The sequence below is a fragment of the Ptychodera flava genome, chromosome 4 (assembly GCF_041260155.1).
Source record: "Ptychodera flava strain L36383 chromosome 4, AS_Pfla_20210202, whole genome shotgun sequence".
NCBI lineage: Eukaryota > Metazoa > Hemichordata > Enteropneusta > Ptychoderidae > Ptychodera > Ptychodera flava.
In genome coordinates, this window is record NC_091931.1 from 30,643,487 (window position 1) to 30,670,323 (window position 26,837).

Here is a 26,837-nt window from a genome sequence, read left to right on the forward strand (position 1 = left end):
ATTGTCAGAATTTTACGTGATTGATTGAAAATGTTCTTGAATTGTAACCTGCCATACCATCACTGAAATCTAATTCTGTGTACTAAACTATGTAATTGGTATATAGATTTAAATCTCGCTGAATAGTATATGGTCGATCCTGTATCGATTATCTATAGCTAATAGCATCAACGCTTAAGAGATTGTGTTGTTACTATATTGCTTGCTCTGCTGCACGATACTGATTATTTCCAATTCCCCATATGCGAAGATTTAGGATGGTTTTTTTAAATATGACTTGAAACTGATGAGCTGTACATCAGTTTCCAACTATTGTAACCAAGGTCAGCCCATTAAATTAATATAACACTCTGACGCCCCTCGCATATTTGCATTGCACCACACAAATTTTAATTTGTATTCGATCCAGGGTTGATGATCAAGACTACATTATTTATTCACACCGTAATAATTGAAATGAGATAAACAAGACACAAAAACTGTTCATCTGACCATAGACCCTGAAAATGGTATATGATCTGACTAAATCATAGAAAATGCAACAAGATTGCTTAAAATGTAGTAATGTGCAAATCAGGCTGATAAAATGCTCTTGTACTAGTGGCAATATCACTGAAATAAACCATATACGCTTGCTAAAATACAGTGTGACCTTCACAAACATATATATATATATACACGAATTCTCTCGGCCACAACTTAGTTTGCGAACATGAAGATGGGAACGTTTTCATAGAAACCCCGGACAAAGTTAACTCTTGCGCATTATCACCTTACGTAAGGAAAATTCACGATATTTTGTCCTACGATGAGCAAGCATCGCTCGGTCAGTATAATTTTCTGCATTTTCAGCGACGCATACACATGTTCCTGACTAAAAACGATACAGTAGTACTTCTCATTGTTTTACATTGTAAAATACTAAATTTAATGAAAATATTATCGCATCGCGTAAATCTAGTCTCTGAACTTAACATCTGAGATGCACCCAAACCAAGTCTACAAATGAGGGCTTGCGGTGTAACAGATTCAAGGTTCAGTTCTAAACCAGATCTAACGTAATACTACCCTTATTCTTATTGGCCAATTGCTTTTTACGTCACCTATAGTGACGTGTGCCAGAGTTCATGCTACAGCATAATCTTAGGTCTCCTTCCTGCCAATCACCCGCGATATCCATGATGACGGTCTTTTGGTTTCTTGGTTACATCTTTCGTCAGCAAGGTCGATGTCGTAAAACCCGTTATAACCAAACCGGTAGATGCCGTCTTTCTTGTCGTCGTCCCACTTGACTTTAACTCGTAATCCGCCATCCAGTTTTGATGTTACGGTTCCTTTGCGATTCACTCCTTCACCCTGAAACAACAAAAGCAGGAAGAAACATTTCAGGTCCCCCTTTTATGAAACGAACCGTTCAAAATTTGTAAAGTCGCCAATAAGGTTATCTTTTAGCTGCTATACACGTAAAGCTGAGTCTCATTTAATACTTCTGATCCATGAAAATAGTGGTCCTATCCGCGCCGTTGTAAACATGTATAATTTAGTTTGTTGGCGATCAGTCCATTTATATAAGTCATGAAGGTCATGGGTCGTGCGTGGCGTCCATGCAAACATTATAACGACATACCTGATTATCCAAGATCCAACCCATGCTTGGTTCAACTCGATCACCGACGTTCACCGTTTTAGGAAATTCCGATTCGCCCATATTCTGTAGAAAGAATATCGAGGGAAATGTCTTCAGTACTTTTCAGAACAATTGTTTTCAACACAATATAGTTGTATTCTTGATAACACGGTTCCTTCACATAGGGACCGTGTTGATATATACGATTGTCGACCTTTGATTCGCCAATTTACCATTGAGTACAATACAAAATGAAAGTTACTATGTTTTACTAGTCTACCTAGCTTGACACAAACATTGCTGTCATTTGAAAACAGCAAACTTCAGGATATCAGCAAATTAACATTAATTATGCAAGTCACACCAACCAACACCTAATAGGTTTTTACCATTTCCATTGACCTTCGAAAAAATTTGAGGGTCTATTCTATAACCAAACAGAATATGTATGACAGACGTGACACGTTGCACACAGGTCAAACTTGTCAAATACCGCGGCTGTTGACATATTAAGTACGCGTTGATATTCGATTTGTCCGGCCTCACGGCCTTATCACAAACACGCTTTGTCCCGTATTCTTCGCTATAAATTTTCAATGGTGATGATTTAAAGGTACTTATCTCAAAGTGAATCAAAAGCTACACAATAACTTTAGAACCCTAAGCGCGATGCATAGAAAATATAGCAGGTGTATAGAAGAGCCGCTCTCCTGTTTTTGGGTGCGGTCGTTCAAATTTTGCCGTGTCATTCTTTTATCGTTAGAGTCCGATTTTAAAAAAGAAATTCATTTAAATAACATTTTAACCGTGTGTGAACTTTTGTAGGCGGCGGGTGTGCCCGTAGAGCAGTATTTTTTTTATTTTTTCAAGTTTTAACAGTGACCGTAATGACTCAGCAAAAAATAAAAAGAGCAAACCTAAAATTGACGACCGGGTGTTTTTCTGGATATGCCTTATTTTTCCAAGATTTTATACACTTTGACGATCATTCAAACAACTTGGCAAAAACATAATGGTAAAGAGTTTTTGGAAATGTCATCAACAAACACTCTAATTAATAGAAATATCTGGTAAATTTAACACGATCGGAACTAATTTGGGATAAGTGGATAGTTTAGTGATGTTGGTTTAATCTGCAAATAAGTTTTTCTCATATTCCTGGCCACTGGGAGTATGTGATCGACAGTTAGTTTGGGTAAAATCGATCCCACACTCTGCAGTACATATTACACGAGCTCTGATTGGATTATAAACAGCCTTTCGTTCCACGCGCAAAATATTATCCAATGGCACGATGAGTAACACTAGGACCGGAACTACAAAGTAAGCAGGTCAGAGTACAGTGGCAGATAACTGCGTTGTCACGATTTTGGGTAATGTTGTACGTCTTTAATGAAAGACTAACAAAAGGCGGTCGAATTTTCCAAATAATTTGTGAACATTGGCCACTTGGAACATATGGCCAATTTTTTTTCTGTTTGACATCTCGTCCGTCGCAGAAGTTGAAGTATCGGCAGTGGAACTCGCAACGGAGTTCGCGTTAGTGACACGGGATATAGATGACCGCGCAAAGTAGGATAGTCGCTGATACAGTTAAACATTCAATGTTTCCATTCATTTTCTGGTGATGTGAGAAAAAAAATCTCACACACCAAGGACCTGGGATCAGATTTCTCACACTCCTTGGGGACAAAATATCCCCATAGAGTGTTAGAAATCTGTTTCCAGGTCCTTGGGGTGTAAGATTCCATTATTCCCTTTTGGCAATATACTTGCTTTTATGGAAAATTTTTAATATTGCAACTGTCAGCTATAGGGCACTCAGCATTTTTTATTAGTTTGAAAAATTAAAAGACCCAATTCTCCAGCTCCAATCGTGTTTTAAACTTACATCAGCATCGTATAATTTTGCAAAAACGCCACCGTTATAGTAGCATTTTTGAGTAGCCAAACTCAGGACGTTAGTAGATACCCTACCTTTTAATTATTAGTTCGTTTTGATAACGCAAAATTACACTCAAACTGCATCTATTGTCTACTATTACGGGTGATAATCTCCTCTTTGGCCGGACTTAAAATGAAGTTCATTTCAGGTTGGCATGACGCCATGTTGAGTGCAATAACTTTGTTTTCATAAATATTTGCATAAGGTAGCACGCTTTTGAGATCAGACTACTCTAAGTTGGTGAGGGTCAACTCGGGGTTTAGGCCTGCCTTGGTCAAATCTGGATCACCACACCCCTTTATTTTACAGGTCAGGAACCTGGACTGATGCCCCTACTTTTGAATTTTTGACCAAATATGCACGCAGAAGCACTACATGGTACTGTGCATGAGGCCGAATAAAAAACTGTGCTGTTCCGATAACCCCACCTACCCTATTTTTTACCGGCCGACCCTAAACGTTTTAGAGCTACGTAAACACGGAAGTAAAAAAAAGAAAGAAAGAAACCGTAAAATCGCGCGTTCGTTATTTGGCATTTGATTTTTGCTTTAACGAGCATGTATTCTCTTCTATTCTTTTCCCTTTTATATGTATGATACATTTTTTTCTGGAAATGCTGTGGCCACTGTTTGACCGCCCTGAACCCCTGAAAAATGCGTATTTAAAATAAAATATTTTGAGAAAAAAATCACCGCCGACCTACCTACCCTATTTTTGAAAACCATGGCCTAAGATAAAAAGACCTGAAGTTTACCTTCAGAAACGCCTTGTCTTCAGCCGCTTTACTTCCTTTAATGACTGTGTTGTGAAATTTTATGATTTACCATCATAAATTGTTTTATACAATCAAAACGGAGTAGTATTGTCAAATTTTCAGTCAGTGATTTTCATTTAATACTCAAGCAATAATGTATCCCTTTTCTGTACCATAATGGGACGAAAGTAAACTTTACACAACATAATGTATAAGGTCAAGCCGAGTACATCCTGAAGGGCAAAATATACTTGGGTCCATTATGGTAGGGAGTGGGTACACTGTTACAGTTGTTTTATAGTTTGGCAATGCCAGGGAACATTTGAGGCCACAATACTGGATAATCGAATATATAATAATCTGAGGATGATGTCACAAATTCACTGGTTTTGACAAAGCTGAAACATAATAGCTATTTGTAAGATTTATGGCCTGTTCATTATTCACAAGTGTGCCATATAAAAAGTCTTCTCACGCTTCGATTGTGCTTAAAATTTCGCATTTTTTTCCGAGCGTTAGCGTCTAACTGCTCGAAATCGTCACTTGATGTAAATTCGTACACTTCACACTACTTGACTGTATGACAGTCTTTTAAATGTTAGTGATAATTACAAAAATCAGCGGTTTTATAAGGTATAGTCAGTACTGCCGTGTTTCCTTCTCTGTGATATTCTCCAAAAACTATAAGCTTATTCCAATTATTTGAGTATGAGAACTAATGATTAACATTCAGAGATTAGATACATGTTGAGTGCGCCTCAGGGACAGATATTCGGCCTTTCAAATTTTATCAATTCTCTTCTGATCTACCACTTGTGGGGGCCCATTTCAAAGCTCGTGATGAAAGAAAAGTTTTGACCGTCTTAGTTTTTTCCAAAATCCAAAATTTTATTTTTTCCATAGAGTTAACACAGGGATGGCGGCCATTTTGAATTTCAAATATCGGGAAATCTTAAGACATTTGTCTCTCTAGTACCAAAGTTTGCAGGTGACCCCTGATTTTTATTCTTGCATTAGTAAGAGAATGGTCGAAAGTTTCTTTGAGGAAAGTTGGAGCAAAAGTTCAAGTCTTTCACTTTCGAGGCGCACATTACCTTAAATGCGGCTTTCAGACAGAGACGTTTTTCAATGTTAACCGAAACAAATTAAAGACAGAAAGAAAAGTTAAATATTTTGATGAACACACCTGTTGAGAAAAATAAGTAGAAGATATACCACAGATACTTACCCAGATCACTCTGCCGATGTGACTTGATTGGATGATAGGTTGTGATTCTGCCTTGGTTAGCTGAATTCCTCCGGTCGTGTTCAGTTCCTCCACCTTACGAGCGCAGATGACTTGTAGTTTATTTACCAATTTCTGTTTCATCTCTATGATATCCACGCTTTTCCCGTATTCCAATACCTTTCTGCTGTAATCACATGCATCTGAAGCACGGCTGAGGTCCACTTCAAGTTTGTCTTTATACTCGGTTACCACTTCGTCCTTTCTCGTGTAACGCTCGTTGGTTTCTCTCTTCAGCTTATCTGCGTGGTCTCTCACTTGTTTGGTCAGCGATTTAATGAGTTGGTCTGCTCTTGCGTCGATATCGGTCAAGGTTTTCTTCTTGTTTTCCTCCAGATTCTGCTTCACCCTGAGTGCTTCATCGATGCAGTATTGGATCATCGACACCCTTTCTTCTGCGTCGTTCAAGGGAGCTATGATGGCATTTCTGCATTTCTCACGTGCATGGGCCACATCGATGAAGTTGTGACCTCTGTGACCTTGTATGGAGCAGAGCACGCATAGAGGAACGTCACATTCTTTGCAGAAGAGCTTCATTGGTTCATCTTTGTGTTTCTTGCAGAGGGTGATGACCTGTGAACGTGATGTTGCCCAACTCTTGATGTCTTTAAAGTCCTTCCGCTCTACGCACTGGTGTTCCTTCGTCGCCTTCATTCGTTGATGGTGTTTTACGCAATCTGCACAGAGAAATGACCCGCACTGCAGGCAATACGACAAAGACAGGCTGGCGATATTCCTGTCACAGCCGGAGCAAGGAATCTCTGATTGCGATTTTAAGCATTCGTGGTATACTTTGAGCGTATCAAAGATGCCAGCCACGAAAACGTTGTCTTCCAAGCCTTCGACGCCGCTTGCAGGAAGTACAAATGGCTCATGACATACAGGGCATTTTGCCGCCTCTCGCACATTTCTCTTGCTCACCTCTACGTACTTTGCCAGACACGGTGAGCAAAACGAATGGAGGCAGTCCAACGTCTTCGGATCGGACATCTTATCATGACAAAGTGGACAGGAGAGGAATTCATCCTCAAGTTTGTCCGGAACAGCTGCTGTAGCCATGTCGTCGACTGTTTTCCCTGGCTATGTCGAAGGTGGAAAGCAAGCACGTCATGTCACGTCACCTGACCAAAGGTCCGCCCCTTCTATGTATACCATACCGTGATGACATTGAGGAATGCGAAATGTACCCGCATTGATAAACCGTAGGCACTGAAAAAAGAGGGATTGTTTTAGGGTCTATGGATAAACTATAATATTAATCATGTCGGACAGTTTGACCAGAATACAAAGTCGACAGTATTGTCAGGGCTCCCATAGAGTGCCAAGCCGAGCATGTGAATACCCTACATATGCATGAGAATAATAAACGTTCATCGAACATCACATGAGAAAACAAAGCGCTCGCCGAGCAATTAAACACCCCACATGAGCAAAAGCATCGTGGATATTTTCAAGATGGCAGCCGCCATGACAGCCTACACTGTCAGCTCTGGCGAGTACATATTTCCATATTTTGGTTGATTCTACCGCTGAGAAGCATTATTTGGGAAAAATCGAACATCAGAGTATTTAGTCATGATTACTACATTATCTCGACATTATCTTGACATTGTTTGACCTTCTTCATATTATTATCTGAACTCATTTGACATACTTCATGACTTGAACCCTACCCAGAAATCATTGCACATTGATGGCTGCTGATACGTTAGCTGTGGGTCCATAGCTGTGGTGGTTAGAGATGGGATTCCTGCCTTTCCTGTTCGTTTTTGTGAACAATTAGGTTTTCATATTCATATATATATATATGTTCAGAAATTCAGCAGATTTCACTTCCGCATGCTGCATACGCTAAGGGACTGGACACAAATTACAGGGGGGGGTGGGCCGGTGTTTTTTGGGGGTGGGTCGCCATTTTTCACGCAAGCATTTTTGAAGGGTCATAAAATTTCGTGCAAGCCTATGGGGGAGGGTCACCTTTATTCATGCATCAAAGCTGAAATTGCATGTGCACGTTATGGAATACTGAAAAAAGAAAAAATACCTCCTGGCACTTTCATTTTCTGCCATTACCATTTTCGGCGCGCCCTTCGGGCGCAAATTTCAGGTATAACAAGGCAGTATTGCTGAAGGCAATGAGTACTTGGGCCGTGATAGAGTAATTTTGAGGACAATATATACTACTATCAAATATGGTCTTGAATTTCCTCCTGTCAATTAGGCATTTGATTAACTGGTTATTAAACGAAGCAATGGCATGACAACGGCAAAATATGTCTAGCAACTTTTGTGGAGTTTGAGGCAGGGGTTCTTTATTTATAGTGAAAATTGCTTAAACTCCTTAAATATTCAAATTACAGCAAATTTCTTTTGTTCTCGATGGTAGATGTCTAATATTTAGATGGGCATATTTAGATTTCTACCCTATAGTTATCCCTATATACCAAAATCGGACATCCAGCTCTATTGGCTTGCTCAGAATTAGATATGCGCATAATTAATGAGGTACAATATGTGGTGTCATAAGGTGTCCCATCATACCAAATATGAAGGGTGTAGCACTTGTGGTTACTGAGTTGTGGACAAATATATCTATTTGAGGTCAAAGGTCATTGAGGTCACGTGACATTTTGTCAAAATAATTGTATTGCTAAGTTATTCCTATATACCAAAAATCAGAGCTCTAGCTCTATTGGCTCGCTCGCTTGAAAACAATCTCATAAACCTGGCCATATGGGCAACTGTGTATGGGCAGCTGGATGCTTGACTTCCCGGAGAAGGCGAGCTGTCGCGTTCAAGCTCAGGATTATTTGTCGATCAAATTTCAGTAAATTTACCTTACCTAGATGACATTTTGTCTATAGGCTGAAATTTCGCCGAATTTTGACGAAATTGCATCGATTTTTCAGGTTCATATCCGACATTTTTGAGTTTTGAGTGCAGACAGAAATAAGTTTTTAGGCAACATGGCTGCGACCCCATGTTGACCCCGGTATCTGCTAAAGTGGGGGTTGGGGCTGCGGGCCGCTGCGGGCTGCGGGTTTTTAGAATTATGGCTAGATTTCTAATATATGTAATATGGCATTAGTATATAAGAAATAAAACCTTAGAATGTGTCTATTATCAATAATGATGATCAGGTCTATCGTACAGTATCCCTTTTCTGCGAAGTCCGTATTTCACCATCATCAGGTCAAGATGGTTAAAATTAATGAAACACTACTATATGGTGTATTTTAACGTAATACTGTATATTTGAAGGCTGTTGAAACATCAATGCTGTGAACTTGATTTTTTGGACTAAAGATGCTATAACAGACCAAACCAAGTGGCTGAAAATACGTCATGTTTCTGAAAAAAATCAAAATCTGCTAAACTAAAAGCGGCGATTCCGAGGACCAATTTATTTATTCCGAGCTGCCTGGCCATTACAAATAATTAGGGATCTGAATCACTTTTCTTTCTTGCCATGGATGTGAGTGAGAAATATACGTAATACCAGACTGACAAAAAAAAATCGCGCCTCGGAAATGTCGCCACTTATCGCGGAATGAAAATTGTTACATTTCTAGTATCAGGCCATAGGAAGTAAATTCTTTGTAATGCATCCATTCACAATTCGGTTCCAGGGCAACTCATACAGAAAATTAAACAATGCCTAGTTAAATGCAATGCATAAGGAAAGATTTGACTTAAAAAAGCGTAGAAGTGATGTGTATTGTAAATGCCGTGTATTTTTCATGAAATCTTTAAAAAGAAAAAGACGTACAACAAAGGACTTAGTTTACTTTGCCGTTTCGGTTCAAGCGAGGTCGCGACCTCAGAGAACGACATTCTGCTAACATTTTACGCGAGAATTTCAGTGGGAAAAACACGCCGGTGCGTTGCCTTATTTTCAGGAATCGATCTAATAGGAATATTTTTGGATGAGTTTGTGTTCTGCAGCTCTCAATAATTTATCTCCTAATATCATGAACGTATGACTTGCACCTGCAGTATGATAGTCGCTCCATGCCGGTATGCCCCTTCAAGCATTTGATCCAGCGTGACTTTGAAAAGTTTCCTAGGACTATAATCGTGTTCACCACAATAAAATTATTTGAAACGGCGTTGAAAACGATTTGAAAATTGTGCTTTTATCGGCGGTTGAACTAATCTGAAGTGTGAGAAGGGCGAAAATGATATAAAAAAACACACATTTTTCATGCCCGCAACCCGCAACCCGCAAAATAGCGCATCCGGTTGACCCCTAGCCCTGCGTACGATGCTATGTGCTACAGCTAACACACAGCATCGTACGCAGGGCTAGCGAGAGAGTTGCCGACATCGACGGTTATTTACGAGAAGTGAATAAAAGACTGTCATTTTTGGAAGCGATCGAGTAGCTGAGGTAGGTGGGATACGACTTGGGCCCAAGAACGCTGAATTTCGGCAGTAATTTGGCTTTTTACGTGGAGTCCCAAAATGGATTTGAAGTCACCGACATACGTACGGGTCTTTGCAGGGCTGTGGTGAGCGGGGCGATCGATTAGCTGTAGCGGAACACACAGCATCGTACGCAGGGCTAGTTGACCCCAAGTGAAAATGTGTTCGCGATCAAATCTTCCTATATTTTTTTCAGAATTTTCGACAAAATCATTGCTTCTTAAATCTTTTGTAAAATATAAAATACTAAAATAAAAATGCAATGTGCCATGTCTCCGGATTCTAAAACATCGTTCGTTGACCGTTCGACGGAATACTCATTTCGCAAACTTGTGACGCAGTTGAAATTCAATACTGACCGCCAAATAATCTTAATGAGACGAAATCATTCTAGACCCCGGTTCTAGACATCCTCCAAATTATCCAACCATTCGCGTTAGAGTTCAGCTCGCTTAGAGTATCATAACATTCTTCGGCCTTCGTTTAGATCGACCCTAATCTCTCCCATTTAGGAAATAAATACGCAAGCTACCTCGACAAAACTTCGTGCACCATCCAGGACCAAACGCACTACAAATCTGTCTTGACGTCATCATCTCCTTACATGGTAATCGGCATACCGTATTTTTTAGCAAAGGAGACACAGAATACGTCGGAGTATTCAGTTTCAAAACGTATTACATTGTGTGATGTTGTCAAAAAAAGGTAATGTTACTGCAGTGGTATAAATTACAAAACACAAAGTTCAAATCAGTTTATTTTGGACTGGCTTTACCCAACATTTCATATTGTTTCTTATGCCAGATTTGACCACGTGCTTACTGGCGACCCCTTTACATGCAAATTTTGTGTCAAATGGTGTGTTCTCCTGGAAAAACAAACGTACGATTTCTATATGAAGGAGGCGAAATTTGCCCTCAAAACTCGAAACCCCCCTTTATGGGGTGTACCTAGCTATTTTGAACGAGCTTCTCGAATCTGCAGCTCTATTTCGAAATGATGGTCTGGTTTTCTCAGCTCAAGGATAAGTGTTCTCCATCGCTGTGGGCATTACTATTCTCAACTGGGGGTACAGTTTCCAGTCGTAATGTTTTTCATTGTGTCCGGGATATAAAACCTTTCTTTTCACATTTTTACTCTGATTAACACTAGTCCACATCTTGTCAGCGATTAAACATGTTTCATGTTTAAATGTTAAATTCTGGTCTCGAGCCCTCTTGTTCGACCAAACTGAAATTACCCCTCCAACTTTGGCTCGTCCAGTGGGTGTAGCAAGGGTCGTGCCATCGTCTAGGAAACGGAGGGTGCATTAATTGTTGCATTTCGATGCACATTTTGATTATATTCAGAAGATTTTGTGGCAAAAACTCAGATAGAGAAGCATTAATATTCACATCTCACTTATTCAAGACTGGCTGAGAGCAGCACTTCCATTCAGTTAACATCATTACGCCATTATTATGCCAAGAAAGATGAAGCCAAGACATTTTGCCCTCCCTGGTCTCAGCCAGAAATGGTTATACCTTACAGAGTTTTTTCCCACGGAATGAAAACAAATGTACTTGGGCTGAGGCCAAGTACAATAAACAATGTATTGATGATCCAAGCAGCCACATTGATTTAAGTTGTCATGATTTCTACTTATTCAACACTATTGTGCATAACTGTCCCCTATAATGACTCTTTCAATAACAATTTGGGAGATTACTTATTTGACATCATTCTCCCATTGACAATACATTGGGTATAGGTCGGTGTCAAACGTTCATGTCGCTGTATGTACATTTTTTAATTTTTTGAGGACATTGACAGAATACAAACTGTTCAGAATAGTGCATAGTGTCATCAATAACAACTGGAAGCTTCAGGTCGAACAACTTTAGGATCAGATAACCTATGAGTTATTTGTAGTTTCCTCATAGCCTACAATGTATAGTGAATCAACATTTTGGTGAAATTCCAAAATCAAATTTCTTGCACAACCATGGACTTGAAACCACTCTAGTCTAATCATGAATATTAATACTAATAATTAGGTGTACATAAATGCACAGGTTTACCAAGTTTTGTATTGGAAAAAAATTATTCATAGTTTCATCATAGACTGCCATGTATAGTGAATGGACATTTCAGTGAAATTCCAAAATCAAATTTCTTGCACACCCATTGACTTGAAACTACTCTAGTCTAATCATGAACATTAATACCAATAATCAAGTGTACATAAACGCACAGATTTATTGGAAAAAAAATTCATAGTTTCATCATAGACTGCCATGTATTGTGTGAATCGACATTTCAGTGATATGCCAAAATCAAATTTCTTGCACAACCATTGACTTGAAACCACTCTAGTCTAATCATGAACATTAATACCAATAATCGAGTGTACATAAATGCACAGATTTACCTATTTTTGTATTGGAAAAAAATTATTCATAGGGTTTCACCATAGACTGCCATGTATAGTGAATCAACATTTCGGTGAAATTCCAAAATCAAATTTCTTGCACACACATGGACTTGTAACCACTCTAGTCTAATCAAGAACATAAATATCAATAATCAAGCATACATAAATACACAGATTTGCCAAGTTTTGTATTTAAAAAAATTTTTCATAGTTTCTTCATAGACTACAATGTATAATGGATCCACATTTCATGCGAAATTCCAAAAACAAAGTTATTGTACACAGATGCAAGTGTTATCACCCTCTTCTAATCAAGCACAATTATGTCAATTATTCAGGGTCATATATACACAAATAGTGCATATTTTTAATTCTGAAAATTTTTTTTTACAGTTTTGTCATAGACTCCCATGTATAGTGGATCAACATTTTATGCAAAATTCCAAAAACAAAGTTATTGTACACAGATGCACATTTTACCACCCTCTTCTAATCAAGCACAATTATGTCAATTATTCAGGGTCCATATATGCACAAATAGTGCAAATTTTTAATTCTGAAATTTTTTGACAGTTTTGTCATAGACTCCCATGTATAGTTTTGTCATAGACTCCCATGTATAGTGGATCAACATTTTGACAGAAATTCCAAAATCAAATATCTTGTTCACATGTGCACTTGTAAACAACCCATGCTAATCAAGTATATCTATATCAGTTATTAAACATCTGTATATGAACAGATATAGCTAGTTTTATACTGGAAAATACACGTTCGTAGTTTTCTTATACCGGTAGTCGACTACATGTATAGTGAATCAACATTATCGATAAAATCTAAAAATTACATTTTTTGTACAGGCATGCACTTTTTACCTGCCACTTCAAGCAAAGTACATTTACATGAATAACACACATATGATTTGATATTTTTTGGACAACGCGTTATATCGGCCACATTTTGCCTTCCTTATTTTTTGGACAACGCGTTATATCGGCCACATTTTGCCTTCCTTTCGGGAGGGCGACTTAAAAAGTATAGCAAGTCAGAAGGGGGTCTTTAACACATTGCGGGTTTTTTTGGGGGGTATTGAGTAACAGGGGAGGGTCACTTATTTTCATGCACGGATAAGGGGGAGGGTCACTAATTTTTGTGCATGAACTTTTGAAGGGTCACTATTTTTCACGCAGCGGTTTTTCGAAAAACACCGGCCCACCCCCCCCCTGTAATTTATGTCCAGTCCCTAATCCAACTCTATTTTCCAACATCCCTATTTTCCGACATCCCTATGTCCCGACATTCCTACGTTCCGACACATGGTATATGCCAAAAAATATTAGAATGTGTAAAATCCTATCGAAAGTCCATGTTTAGGGGGAGGGTGTACATTTCTACCCAGTTAAAACATTTCCGGTCCCACTTAAAAATTAGATGTACTTGAAAATACTTTAAACGACACTTTCAGTGTTCGAAATTAAATTTATTCAACCCAAAATCTATATACATGTATCACAATCTCATGGAGCAAGTAAATTCTGTCCAGAAACAGGTGACAAGTTCAGTCCTGTTTACATCATAAAATTGATTCGTTTGATTAATTTTAATCACCTCTTTCGGATGTGATGTCATTTCTGCATGATAGTTTCACATGGATAAATTATGGTTTATAGTTCAATTACTAAGTTTCGATGTTATCTTCAGAAAAGGCCTCGTGAGCACAATTTTTAAAAGACAGCTCTAATTGATATATTTTTCTGTACTTATGTTTTAAATAGGGCATAAAATACTTAAATATGGTAGCACTATACACCGTCCCTCTGAACATGGAATTTTCCAAAAGGATCTTACAAATATAAATATTTTTGACATATACTACATGTATGTGTCGGAACATAGGGGTGTCAGAACATAGGAATGTCGGAACTTAGGGATGTCGGAACATAGGGGTGGAACCTTCAGCCAAAATGTGTGGAAGTCTACAGCTGCAGTCATTCACCTAGTTAGAGTTTTAGTGTTGAAGTGTTCTTTGTAGTTTGAACCTCTGTAATGTGTTGATTAGACTTGGAAAAATTGGAAAAAAATTAAGTTCAGAGGATAGATTCACCATCAGAATAGTTCGTCTTGCCCAGTGTTGCTTTTTTCACCACATGCGTTTTACGTGTAGGAAGATACAGTCCTTGACTGCATTGTTAATTTTTTTAATTATTTGAAGTAATCGATGAATCAGTGTTCTTTTTGTTTTTTACTAATTACATACAACTTGTAAAGTGTGAAAACTTTAGAATAAAGCTTGTAAGTCAATTCGGATAGTTTTCAATCGGATTCGAACCCACAACATACGGCATCAGTCGCCTAGCTGAGAGGCCACAGACAGAACCACTCGGCTAAATCTCCACTCCCAAAAGAGAGTGGTTCAATAGCCGGCTAAGTTGTTACATTTTTCTGACTGAGACCGCTCAAAACGTTGTAGAGTTCGTGAAGCACTGACGCACGCATGCTCATTATCATACATCGCACATACACACTTTATCGAAGCGAAGAAATTTGCGGACAGTGTGTTACACATTAATCAAGTATCTGTCCTCAGTCGGTTTGATGTTGTCAAACACAATATCTAATATTTTGCATTATAGTTCACAATCTTATACTAGTGAAAGCATACTGAGAGGATAATGCAACAGGGCTTGCCATGGAAGTCAACAACAGATCATGTGTTTCTACTCGTGGTATATACCAGTAATGATATGATCAATGAGGTGTAGTTCTGATTATCATAAGTTATTGGTAGCCCCTGCCATTACTACAATCATAAATCCAATCAACAGAGGATCATATTCTCTGATTGACTTCCAGGGTAAGTCAGCTGAATAATGTCCCAGGTTGATTATCTGGTACCAGGTTGGGAACAACAGTGCAAAATGCTAAACGCGGTTAACGTCAAGAAAACCGAAGATGATACAAGACTAGGTACATATAGGATGAAATTAAACATGTCAACTTTCCCTTCAATTCACCAGCACTCTCACATTTCATAGAATGCCAGAAACTAATATTATTATATGGAAAAGGTTCATTTTTCACGTATTTATTCAAATACATTTGTTGCTTGCAAAGTAAATTAAAAACACGATTGGAACTATTTTGGGATAATTGAATGGTGAAGTAATGTCGATTTAATCTACAAATGTTATCTATTCTGCTTTTCTTTTTATATTACACACTTGTTTTTATGGGTAATTTGCGATATTGCAACATTCAGCTATATGGCACCTAGAACTTTTGAGAAATTTGCAAAATATGAAAATCAAATTATCCCAAATTAGTTCCAATCGTGTTTACCATCAAAATTGCAGCCCCTGTCCTTTTAATAAATACGATTGGAACTAATTTGGGATAGTTGGATGGTGAAGTAATGTCGGTTTCTGCTGCAAATGTAGGCTTATCTGCTTTTCTTTTTACTTTATACACTGGCTTTTATACGTAATTTTGAATATTGCAACAATCAGCTATAGGACATCAAATACTTTGGAGAAATTTGAAAAAAAAACGCTGATCCAATGGTTCCAAATTACTTCCAATCGTGTTTTTAAATATTTATTAGAGAGGCTCTTTGTATAAAAAGGGGCTTTGTGTCCTTCATGGTTAAGACCATGAGAAAGTGTTTTTTCTTGTTTATTTTGTACTTCATTGCAACTTGTCATTTTATTTACTTTACCACCATAGCCTGGTTCAATTAGTTTCTTGACAGACATCAGTTCTTTGTCAGACTTTGAAGAGGGGGGCTGTATTTATCCTGATAGAGTAAAAGCCAACATGGTCGTCTTTTGTATTATTCTGTAGCCATAGTCTGCTTCGGTCAGTGAATTTTTTGGTATTTTTATGGAGATGTTCTTTCAAGAAAAGGGCTACACTTGTTGTTACATACAGTTCTATATTATTATTGTTTCTATTTATTTCATATTATTTAGTTTAACATGATTGCTCCGTGTATTTACTCCAGTTTTTCGTTCAACTCCCAAAAGCACGTTCAAATACCCCTTGTTCAGCTTCTTAACAGTAAGTGTACTATACGTAAAAGTGCACTGACAGTGTTGACGTTAAATTTCAGTCTTGACCAAAATTCATTTGCCAGCAATTAATTGATTGGCCATGCTGATAAGTGTGACATTATAAAAGGTTACAGAGAGTGAGCAAGATGCTGAAATTAATACAAAGAGTAAACATCAGATAATCATCGAAAGTTACAGCTATTGTCCCTTTAAAATCAAGAATAAAATTCTGGGGTCACCGTGCAAATTTTGGTACTAGAGAAACAAATAACCCAAGATTTACCGATACTTAAAATTCAAAATGGCTGCCATACCATTAATTCTATGAAAAAACAAAATTTCGAATATCGGAAAAACTAAGCCGATAAAATGTTTTATTTCACCAAGAACTTTAAAATGAACCCCAACAAGTGGTATATCAGAAAAAAAAATGTAGAAGTTTGAGAGTCCGAAAATCTGTCCCCGAGACGCGTTTTAGGTCAACTGCTCGGCGAGCGTTTACTTTTCTCATGTAGGGTATTCACATGCTCGACATGGCTATCTATGGGAGTCCTGATTGTGTGCGTTCATGTATATTATAACGTCGGAGGGCTTTCGAAATATGGAAATCACATCGAGTGTTGCAGGGATGAACATACGGATTTTGGACAACGAGGTTTGAAGTGTGATGGCAGTTTGTTTTGAATGCATGTTCAGACAAGTATCTACCATTAGATCAATTACTTATTTGTTTGATTTCTCAAGGTCCGCATCTCCAATCTAAATCGATAACAAATCCTAACCTGATCATTGACCTTTATGCAGAATTAAGAATAAAGAGATGGGACCAAGTAGAGCAAACCTATAAGCTGGCACATGTTAAACTCAGCCTGACCTTTCCAAAACATGGTGGGAATAGCAATAACGATTACCGAGTAAATTGGAGAAAATAACTGAAACCAACCTTTGCAGGATGGTCTGTACGATAAATAGATATTTCTGCAAATATGCACATTCTCGGTGGATATGATCGCAGCGTATTGATTCTTATCGTTTGTAATAAATGCTTGATTTTACTCCTATTTCTGGTCGAACACGTAGGCATGGAACTTGCAAAATGGACCTTGCAAGTGTTGTAGGTCTTGTAATGAAACACTCGTGTGAAATGCAAACTGATTTAATGTGGATATTGCCCAGGAGGATGACAGGGGGAAGTCCCGGTTTTCAGTGTCCTTTCCGCAAACTGTACAATGATTCCTTTAGGAACACACAGAGTCTTAGTTTGTATAATTATGTTAACCATTACATTTGACCTTCTTGAATGTGGTACTTAGCCAAACAGCTTCTTTCTGACCTCCGATTGCGAATTGCGAACTTACTGGTCGAAATTAAAAACGTTGTGCTCGGGGACATTGCGTCCATATCGACGTCTCTATTGAATAAGCCTATGGTTTGAAAACAATGAAATGCGTCCGTTACTATGATACTAATTACATTATTTTGAGAAACGTGCATCAGTCGGCTTTGGTCAGCCTACCTTCCTGTGTTGGAAAAACCTAGATTCGCATGGCTTTGAAAAGGCGCCCTCATTGGCCCAGATATATTATATTCACCATGCAGATTTGGTCTTTCCATGCGAATCGCTTTTCTCCAGATTTCATAACATTAAGGTAAGGTAGCTTTCAGCTATTATGAGGAGGATGCGCCAGGGGAGTTTTGGGAAGGTCTTTTTTTACAGACCTGCTCTTGGGGAGGGTCACATTTTGCAAACTTAGCCTGGGGTAGGGTCACATTTTACATTTTCCAACTTTTTAATAAATACAAATTTTCAGATTGTTTTTTACACAATTTAAAAAAATTATCACACTGATCCTATGAAGAGAATTGCTGTCCCACTGTACATTCATTACATCTCATGGATATAAATGTGTGTTCACTGGAAAGGGCACACTGGCATAGTGTGTGTATAATGTGTTTACCATAAAGGGCGCAACATTTCACCGAGCCCTAGATTTAGACCGATCACGGCAACACGCGTTAATAGGCTGTTGAACGTGCAAAGGTGGATGCACACTGATACGCACCTTTGGCCTTCAAAGGGATCACGATTTCGTGTCAAATCTTTCGAATGGCCATTAGTTCACGGACAACAAGGTTGTCATAAAATGCATAATAGACTGAAGGAAGACTTGTCAATATCTTGGTCTACACGCTTTCTCATTAAGCTTTATATGAGGGTTTGAAATTACGTTTTTGCACCAAGCATACAATCCCTTAAATCTAATTATATGTGGAAGACTTACATGTCGTTGGCATATAGACTTTAATCTCGCTCAATGGTAGATGGTTAAAGCAATGTCGATCATCTTTAATCAACAGCATCGCCGCTTATATTGTGTTATTTACCATGTTGCCTGTTCGGCTGAAAACCAATGATCATTTCCAATTCGCCTGTGTGAAGACGTGATTACATTTTTTACTGTGACCAATAAGCTGTGCGTAAGTTCCCGATCATCTAACCAAGGTCAGCGAATTCAAGTTGCTGAAACCGTGACATCGTCCGCACTGTTGCAATTTATTGATTATATTATCACACAACATCAACAAGTTGTATTCAACTCGTTGGCGATGGCCTAGATAACATTTATTCATATAGTAAACTGCGTTCACAAAAAACCAGTCAGGAGGCTGGAGGAATTCAGGGTGAGGGATTCGAAAATTTTTGGGGTAGAAGAGGGGATTTGAAAGTTTTGCTCTGCCTATAGAGGTATCTTAAAATTTTTTGGGTTCCCTTTTTTACGATCCGAAGGTTTGGTGGTAATTCAATGAAAATTTGATAACACTTTGACGTCATCCAATTGTTGCAATTTTAGTAACAATTAAACAAAATGTAGAACCATTTTGTCACATTTAGTCACATTTCTCGAAAAAATCTAAAACTGTATGAATTTTTGTAAGAAAACAAACACGTAGGCCTAGTATCGGGGCAGAAGCTGCAACTGTTGATATTTTTTTCAATATTTCTATGCAGTATATCTAAGACAGTTTTCTTGCTGTCTCCCTATAGCATGCTGAAACATACAATATTCAGTTTGTTTACAAAAGCTTGCATACATGAATATTGGATGATAATTGAATTAGAGTCCAGACTGAAAGTCAATGATACAAATGCAGGGTATATATTCACAGGCTGTGGTTTGCAAGCTGAATACTGGAAAGTTCAATTCGCTGTAGGAAGTAGACCAAGAATGCAGTTGTATAAACTGAACAAAATTATTGTCAAAATTATCAAAGTTAATACAGCTACTGCCCTGCTACTGTCTACGGGCAGTGTCACTGTCACTGCATAACACAAAAGTAAAAATTTGTACAGTAAATTACCATTATTACACCAAAAATTTCCGAGATTGAAACGTTTATTTGATGGAAAGTAACCTTTCAGTATAATCAATTTTGTAAAACTTAAAAGTAGCATCTAATGAAGCCAGAAATTCACAATTTGCATACTCTCTCATGATCGTCATTGTGTGTGATCTTCAGCTGGTGCCTTGCCAGATCGAGATAGATTAACCTAAGTCGGCTTTTAACTCATAAATCAAAAATGTCCACTGATGTGTTTTAAAATGAATCAATTTAAGCGCTTGCCTTATGGCTCTGCAAACTGCTAATAACAGGTAGTGTCGAACATTGCGAGCAGAGTCGCCAAACACATGTTTATTAGTTTTCTTTACGTGCATCCCTAATAAATATGTGGCTATATGATAATTTTGAAAACTTGGAAATGTTTTAAGGTATCGAGGGGGTACTTGAAAAGTTTTGAAAGTATCGAGGGGGGATCTGAAAAAAATAAGATTTCAATCACTATTCCTCAAGGCCCCCCTAACCGTTATTTGTGAACGCAGCCTAAAAATTTAAAGACTGTCAACAATCATAGACAGAAAAACATCTGACTATATCATTGCAATGCCAAAATCTTGATTTAATTCTAATAGTTGAAATTCGTTTCGTCAATATTAAAGAAACCACCGATACCTATGCTAGAACACGATTGGTGTGCATAAAAATACACATAGCTCAGTTTCTTACGGAGTAAATATTGATGTAGTAATATCGTTGGCAAAACACAGATTTGCGCTGACGGCTAGTGAAATCCTCAACTTCACTCACTCTTTAATGAAACCCGTTATACTGATAAAATTGAAAGTATTGCAGCTTCTGTGCGGTGTGAATTTCTCGATTCACCGCTCTAGTTATTGACAAACGTATTGGATCGTATAGAGATCCCTGATTGACTATAAATTTCGGCTAATGCATCGAGAATTCCAATTTTAATGCCACGGAAAGACACAGTGGTCATAGGAAAACAACACTAAGTTCAATTATTGTAACACAATATTCAGTAATTCTTTATATGGACGGACGAATAACCGGACGAACGGACGGAAGAGAGACTAATGGACAGAAGAGGAATTATATGGAATGCTGACAAATAAACGAGAGGAGGGACGGACGGATAACGTGTAAACATCTAAGTCGACACACTCCAATATTAACAAACTTGCTCTAAGAAAAATCTGCTGCAGTTACAATGAAAGCGATTGAAAGCAGTGCTAAGATATAAACTCCAGTACTGGCACGGGATTAACGTAACACCATTCTTTTCTCATTTGCTGACTGCGTTTTAAGTCACATCGAATGACTTGTGCACCAGCAACATGCATCGAATCCTCTTAGGTTTCCTTCCGACCAATCATCCACGACATCCACCCTTGTTTAAGGGTGAACTTTTTATCACCGCATTTTTCGTCAGCAAGATCGATGTCGTAAAACCCGTTATAACCAAACCGGTAGATGCCCTCTTTCTTGTCGTCGTCCCACTTGACTTTAACTCGTAATCCACCATCCAGTTTTGATGTTACGGTTCCTTTGCGATTCACTCCTGTACCCTGAAACGCCATAACAGGAAAAAAACTATTTCTCAGTCCTCCTTTTACGAAATACGTCTTTCTAAATTAGCTATAATGACCAGAAAGGATGCTTTGCCCTCACACATGCAACTCTTATTAATACAGGGAAAGAAATATTTACTGAAATATAGGTCTGATCGCGCCGATAGCAGTAAACACTGATTTTTTTTCAGTTGTTAGTCATAAGTCAATTTGATATCTGTCATGGAGGCCTTTGGTAGTGCGTTGCTATGCCAACGTCAGAACGACATACCTGATTATCCAAGATCCAACCCATGCTTGGTTCAACTCGATCACCGACGTTCACTGTTTTAGGAAATTCAGATTCGCCCATATTCTGTAGAAAGAATATCGAGGAAAATGTCTTCAGTACTTTTCAGAACAATTGTTTCTATCTGATATGTTTAATGTCTACCTGTAACTCCCATATCCGAGTGCAACACCAATTCAGAGTAACTTTGCCTTACTGGACTTTGCCCCTTCTCATAACACAAACAACTGCACCCACGTCAAACTTGCCAAATACCTCGGCCGTTAATACTTAACGCAGGTAGTATTTGATCTTGTCTGTGATCACAAACATTCTTTATGATGAATTGCAAGCTCTGTACAGTAATCATTTTCTACGAATTCCAACATCGATGATATATCAAGGGGTTAATTTAAGCCACACAAGAACTTTGAAACCATAAACATGTTCCATAGAAAATAAAGGTAGGTTCTACAGAGGCGAGTTATTCCTCCATGACCTTCCTTGTATTTTAGAACAAGGAGATAAGGTATGCCTTTCCAATTAAAGGTCTGAACTTTTAACTACAACTTGCGTCAGAGAAAATTTAAATTTAAATCGTTCCTTTTTCAAATAAAGAAAGTTTTCAACGTGATACATTTTGTTACAGAGAAACAAATAATCTTAGAACGACACCTAAAATTCAAAATGGCCAACATCCCTGCATTGAATTCATAAGTAATAATACATTTCTGATTTTCCAAAAGGCCCGTTCGGCAGTGAAAACTTATTTCTCCCCAAGAGCTTCGAATACCTGTCCCCGAGGCGATTTCTACCTTTAATAGAATTTGACGTCATTCACACAACTTTGACAGAAAAGAATCTTGGAAACGTCATCAACAAAGTCGGTAAGTACATTGACAAGCATTGAATTGGTTTTAGTGCAATTGAAAGCAGTGAGGGGTAGTTTTGGAAATGCTCCCTATTGTTGGAGTCCTATCCTTATGATCAGAGTGTGATCATGTCACTGATGAGACGAGATGATTACTGTTTGCTTTGAAAACCTATTTCCTTGTTCCTCTGTGCAAACTATAGAGCATTATCAATGGAAGGAAAGGATTTCCTCTTTAAGGTTATTTCAGCAATGAGTCAACTGCACTATCGAAAATCCCTTTTTAAAAGTCAGGATTTAAACCAATCCGCAGTGAGATACTCAGTGTGAGAAATGATGGTTAACATTCAGAGTGTAAATGCGGCTTACAGATAGTAATGTTGTAATGTTAAGCAAAAAACATTGAAGACGGAGAGAAGTAAATATTTTAATAAACACACTGATTAAGAAAGATAAGCAGGATATAGGCCCCTTACCAGAGATACTTACCCAGATCACTCTGCCGATGTGACTTGATTGGATGATAGGTTGTGATTCTGCCTTGGTTAGCTGAATTCCTCCGGTCGTGTTCAATTCCTCCACCTTACTAGCACAGATGACTTGTAGTTTTTTTACCAATTTCTGTTTCATCTCTATTATCTCCTCGCTATTTCCATATCCTAGTACTTTTCTGCTGTAATCACATGCATCTGACGCACGTCTAAGGTCCACTTCAAGTTTGTCTTTATACTCGGTTACCACTTCGTCCTTCCTTGTGTAACGCTCGTTGGTTTCTCTCTTCAGCTTCTCCGCGTGGCCTCTCACTTGTTTGGTTAGCGATTTGATGAGTTGGTCTGCTCTTGCGTCGATATCGGTCAAAGTTTTTTTCTTGTTTTCCTCCAGATTTTGCTTCACTCTACTTGCTTCATCGATGTAGTATTGGATCATCGACACCCTTTCCTCTGCGTCGTTCAAAGGAGCTATGATGGCATTTCTGCATTTCTCCCGTGCATGGGCCACGTCGATGAAGCTGTGACCTTTATGACCTTGAATGGAGCAGAGCACGCATGCAGGAACGTCACATTCTTTGCAGTAGAGCTTCATTGGTTCATCTTTGTGTTTCTGGCAGAGGGTGATGACCTGTGAACGTGATGTTGCCCAACTCTTGATGTCTTTGAAGTCCTTCCGCTCTATGCACTGGTGTTCCTTTGTCGCCTTCATTCGTCGATGATATTTAACGCAGCCTGCGCAGAGAAACTCTCCACATTGCAGGCAATACGACAAAGACAGGTTGGCGATATTCTTGTCACAGCCAGAGCAAGGAATCTCTGATTTCGATTGAAGGGATTCATGATACACTCTGAGAGTATCACAGATGCCAGCCAAGAAAGGGTTGCCTTTCAAGCCTTCGACGCCGCTTGCAGGAAGTACAAATGGCTCGTGACATACAGGGCAAGTTGGCGCCTCTCGCACATACTCTTTTTTCTTGCTCACCTCCAAGTACTTTGCCAGACACGGTGAGCAAAACGAATGAAGGCAGTCCAACACCCTTGGATCGGAAAATCTATCGTGACAAACTGGACAGGAGAGGAATTCATCCTCAATTTTGTCCGGCATATCTGCTGTCGCCATATTGTTGGTCGACTGTTTTTTTCGGCAACGTCACCTAGGTGCAGGTAGGATCAGTAGGATGATAGGCAAGCACGTCACGTGACTTAATGGCACGACCCTTGTACTATACAAACACAGTTACTTGTTCGCTGCAATTTCGCTCTGCGCCTACGCAGCCCATAGACGTGTATATCGCTCGCGTAGGCACAGATCGGAATTGCAGCCAGCAAGTAAGTGTGCATACTAGTTATAACATTGGCGAAATGCCTCTCATTGTTTATTTTTACTTCGGACAGCCCACATGGAAATACAAAAACGCAGAACTACAAGACAATAGACGTGTCGTGGCAGGTGCACTGTAATGCAGTTAGCACCTCAAAAATGAAAGACTAGAACTTTTCTAAAAATTTTCTCAAATTTACTTGTTTGTTTTGCACTTAGCTCTACGTGGTGGTATAGAGCACAGAAACCTGCGCCATAAAAACTCTCAAATACAACTGAAAATAGATGTATCGGGCAAAAAGTATCTGGAATATAGAGAAGATGTCAGTAAGTCTAACCATGCAGGGAGGATTGTCGAGTCGAAAAATTCGACAAAAAGTCACCAGAGCATACGAGAATGCACACAACCCAGAGAGATGTATAGTAAGACTGTATGAACGCTATAGCAATTTATGGTAAGTTTTACCCATTTCTGTATTTCACACATTTATATCGTTAGATTTCTAACTTACAGCAAACAGAAACTTCTCACCTTGTATCAGTCTAATATCAAACCTCTACATTTGGCTAATGGCATCTTGATGTGCCCACTCGTAAACTTTATGAAACATTTGCGTGGAATATACACTTAAACTATGCTCATGTTGACTGTAAACATTTATTTCTATTATTCTTCCTCATCAGTCCTCCAAATAGACCTGACGATGGTTACTACCTATTTCCTCTGGCAAAACTTACGGCTACATGTTGGTATAGCTCAAAGAAACTAGGTCATAACGCTCTTCATGGTACTATTGCCCGCCTGTAGGAAGGAAGCTGATATCCCTGGGTTTCGAACAAAGCATTCTTTAAGGGCGACAGCAGCAACATGCTTGTATGATGCCGATATTGATGAGCGGTTGATCATCGAAAAGATTGGCCATCGTAGCGACGCTGTCCGACATACCAGCGCACATCTGACGAACAGCTAGAGAAAGTAAGCAGAATTCTGCAAGGTACGAGCAAATGTTGAATATTTAAAATTTTAATGAAACAAAGAGTAGTGAACTGAACCATAATGAATTAGAGCTCATAACTATTAGGAAATGTAACAGAGGTTATTTTTGGGATAGTAAGATGTCATAACAGTTTGGAGGGGGGGGGTGAAGGACATTTCTGTTCAGCGGTTGGTTGGTGTTTGTAACGCATTTATTTCACCCGTGTTTGGCTGTACTGCACTTTATCGACTAATCGACTAAATGTCTTTTCTATATAATATCAGGCCATGGAGAAGCCCCTGAGCCACCAAGAAAATTGTCATGTACATCAGTGAACAGTGTGACCAAAGCCACGGAATCAGCGGCAGCGGCAGTGTCGGCAAAGGATTCATCCTCAATCAGTATTACCATAAATTTGTTAAAATGACATTCTGATTCAATTATTGTACCCAAGAAATAAATGGAAATCTGCAAACTGAACAGTGTATTTGCGTTTCTGTGTGACAGGTGATTGAGTGTCTCCTACCCGAGAGGTAGTTCTAGAACTACATCTGGGGGTTCTAGAACTACCTCCAGAACACCCAGAGTTAGTTCTAGAACTACCTCTGTGGGTTCTACAACTACCTAGGATAATTTCTGAACCTTGCCTTGACTGGTAGTAGGAGGTTCTTTGAGTGAATGTGGTTTAGTTTGTATACTGTGACGTCATGATCGTGGTTTAACAGCGGTGAAAGATATTTAGGGATTGCATTAAAGTTAATTGTTAATGTGCATGTTTGATAATGTGCATATTTAATGAACTTTCCTTATTAGGGACGTATATCTGGATTGACTATATCAAAGTTGATGAAACTTTCTATGTACATTGAAATTACTAAGACATAACATTATTGAAGGTCACATAGCATTTTTACAACAGCTAATTACTAATCTGCATACTTAACAAACTTTCTTAATTAGGCATATATCTGAATTGACTTCATCAAAGTTGATGAAACTTGGTATGTACCATGTAGTATAGCAATATTGAAAGTCATTTAGCATTTTTACTTCAGCTAATTACTTATTTGCATAATTAATGAATTTTCCTCAATAGGGATATATATCTGAATAGATTTGATCAAAATTGACAAAATATGCTGTGTAGATTGAACATACTATGATAAAATTACTGAAAGTCTTTTAACATTTTACACTAGTCAGTTCCTAGTTTGTATATTTAACTAACTTTCTAAATTAGGGACAAAAGACTTTCGAACTTTATATATATATATATATATATATATATATATATATATATATATATATATATATATATATATATATATATATATATATATATATATTCATATATTAAAGAGACAATTGTATTGTATTATATGTATTAGTAAAAGATATTTTGCATTTTCAAGTCAGCTTATTAATAATTTGCATATCTAATGAGCTTTCACAGTTTGGCATATTATAAAGCTTGAAGGACTTG

The 26,837-nt window shown here is 38.2% G+C and overlaps 2 protein-coding genes and 2 long non-coding RNA genes across 4 annotated transcripts; 2 read left to right on the top strand and 2 right to left on the bottom strand.

Annotated features, from left to right (window-relative positions):
* Positions 1–411: 411 nt before the first annotated feature.
* LOC139131453 (E3 ubiquitin-protein ligase TRIM56-like) lies at positions 412–7,626 on the bottom strand. Its single transcript, XM_070697504.1, has 3 exons — positions 5,555–7,626; positions 1,628–1,711; positions 412–1,356 (listed from the first exon to the last, which is right to left on the bottom strand). The coding sequence occupies exons 1-3, from the start codon at positions 6,668–6,670 to the stop codon at positions 1,144–1,146; spliced, it is 1,413 nt and encodes a 470-aa protein (XP_070553605.1). The 5' UTR covers positions 6,671–7,626; the 3' UTR covers positions 412–1,143.
* A 12,249-nt stretch (positions 7,627–19,875) lies between these two features.
* LOC139131455 (E3 ubiquitin-protein ligase TRIM33-like) lies at positions 19,876–24,176 on the bottom strand. The gene is made up of 3 exons (XM_070697506.1): positions 23,055–24,176; positions 21,698–21,781; positions 19,876–21,423 (listed from the first exon to the last, which is right to left on the bottom strand). The coding sequence occupies exons 1-3, from the start codon at positions 24,174–24,176 to the stop codon at positions 21,208–21,210; spliced, it is 1,422 nt and encodes a 473-aa protein (XP_070553607.1). The 3' UTR covers positions 19,876–21,207.
* Positions 24,126–25,253, top strand: LOC139131456 (uncharacterized). The gene is made up of 3 exons (XR_011552126.1): positions 24,126–24,220; positions 24,597–24,832; positions 25,062–25,253. It is a non-coding gene; the product is annotated as an uncharacterized lncRNA (long non-coding RNA).
* Positions 25,254–25,263: 10 nt separating this feature from the next.
* Positions 25,264–25,834, top strand: LOC139131457 (uncharacterized). The gene is made up of 2 exons (XR_011552127.1): positions 25,264–25,372; positions 25,639–25,834. It is a non-coding gene; the product is annotated as an uncharacterized lncRNA (long non-coding RNA).
* The last annotated feature ends 1,003 nt before the right edge of the window (positions 25,835–26,837 follow it).

What these genes read in the sequence shown, in the direction of transcription:
- LOC139131453 (XM_070697504.1), bottom strand. Translation starts at nt 6,670, where the DNA reads ATGGCTACAGCAGCTGTTCCGGACAAACTTGAGGATGAATTCCTCTCC. An exon ending in ACATCGGCAGAGTGATCTGG is followed by an intron (nt 1,712 to 5,554) that starts GTAAGTATCTGT and finishes TTCTTTCTACAG; the next exon opens with AATATGGGCGAATCGGAATT. An exon ending in GTTGGATCTTGGATAATCAG is followed by an intron (nt 1,357 to 1,627) that starts GTATGTCGTTAT and finishes TTGTTGTTTCAG; the next exon opens with GGTGAAGGAGTGAATCGCAA.
- LOC139131455 (XM_070697506.1), bottom strand. Translation starts at nt 24,176, where the DNA reads ATGGCGACAGCAGATATGCCGGACAAAATTGAGGATGAATTCCTCTCC. An exon ending in ACATCGGCAGAGTGATCTGG is followed by an intron (nt 21,782 to 23,054) that starts GTAAGTATCTCT and finishes TTCTTTCTACAG; the next exon opens with AATATGGGCGAATCTGAATT. An exon ending in GTTGGATCTTGGATAATCAG is followed by an intron (nt 21,424 to 21,697) that starts GTATGTCGTTCT and finishes ATGGCGTTTCAG; the next exon opens with GGTACAGGAGTGAATCGCAA.